Source organism: Cucurbita pepo, unplaced genomic scaffold (assembly GCF_002806865.2).
Source record: "Cucurbita pepo subsp. pepo cultivar mu-cu-16 unplaced genomic scaffold, ASM280686v2 Cp4.1_scaffold001096, whole genome shotgun sequence".
NCBI classification, from domain to species: domain Eukaryota; kingdom Viridiplantae; phylum Streptophyta; class Magnoliopsida; order Cucurbitales; family Cucurbitaceae; genus Cucurbita; species Cucurbita pepo.
This window is the reverse complement of record NW_019647292.1, coordinates 1-532: the sequence shown is the minus strand read 5'-3', so window position 1 is coordinate 532 and position 532 is coordinate 1. Positions and strand designations below refer to the sequence as shown.

Genomic DNA, 532 nt, shown 5'->3' with positions numbered 1-532 from the left:
ATCATATTGCTTGCTTTTGAATCAAACATGATAATTAACTCATGTTTTGCACAATCTGATTCTAAATACCAGCGCCCATTGTCTCCATGGGAAGTGGCTATTTTGAATCACATGAAGGATTCCACTCTGTTAGCTCATTGCAAGTCGAAAAACGATGATTTAGGTGAGCATGTGATCGTACCTGGAGGAAAATATTACTGGATGTTTAGTGAAAATGTTTGGCAATCTACACTATTTTGGTGTAATTTTAGTAGCAAACATGGGCAGGCTTCTGGTGAAGTGTTTTGGCCAGACAACGGAGGCTGGCTTCAAGATCGATGTGCAAGTAATACCTGCATATGGGCTGCTAGAGACGATGGCATTTCCTTACGTCTTGGTTCGCTCGATTCATATCAATTAATATACCCTTGGAAATGATTTTACTCAACCTTCATTGAGTTTATTTCAACTCACAACTGTTGATCCTAGCATAATGCTTTATGAATGAAAACTCTTACTAGTTCTTTAAACGTGAATCCAAGCATATTTATTA

At 37.8% G+C, this 532-nt stretch overlaps 1 protein-coding gene across 1 annotated transcript; it reads left to right on the top strand.

Annotated features, from left to right (window-relative positions):
- Window positions 1–27: 27 nt before the first annotated feature.
- LOC111786148 (S-protein homolog 1-like) lies at window positions 28–376 on the top strand (the record flags this gene model as incomplete). The annotated part of the gene is made up of 1 exon (XM_023666489.1): window positions 28–376. A coding segment is annotated over exon 1 (349 nt), but the record flags the coding sequence as incomplete, so codon positions are not given.
- Window positions 377–532: the final 156 nt, after the last annotated feature.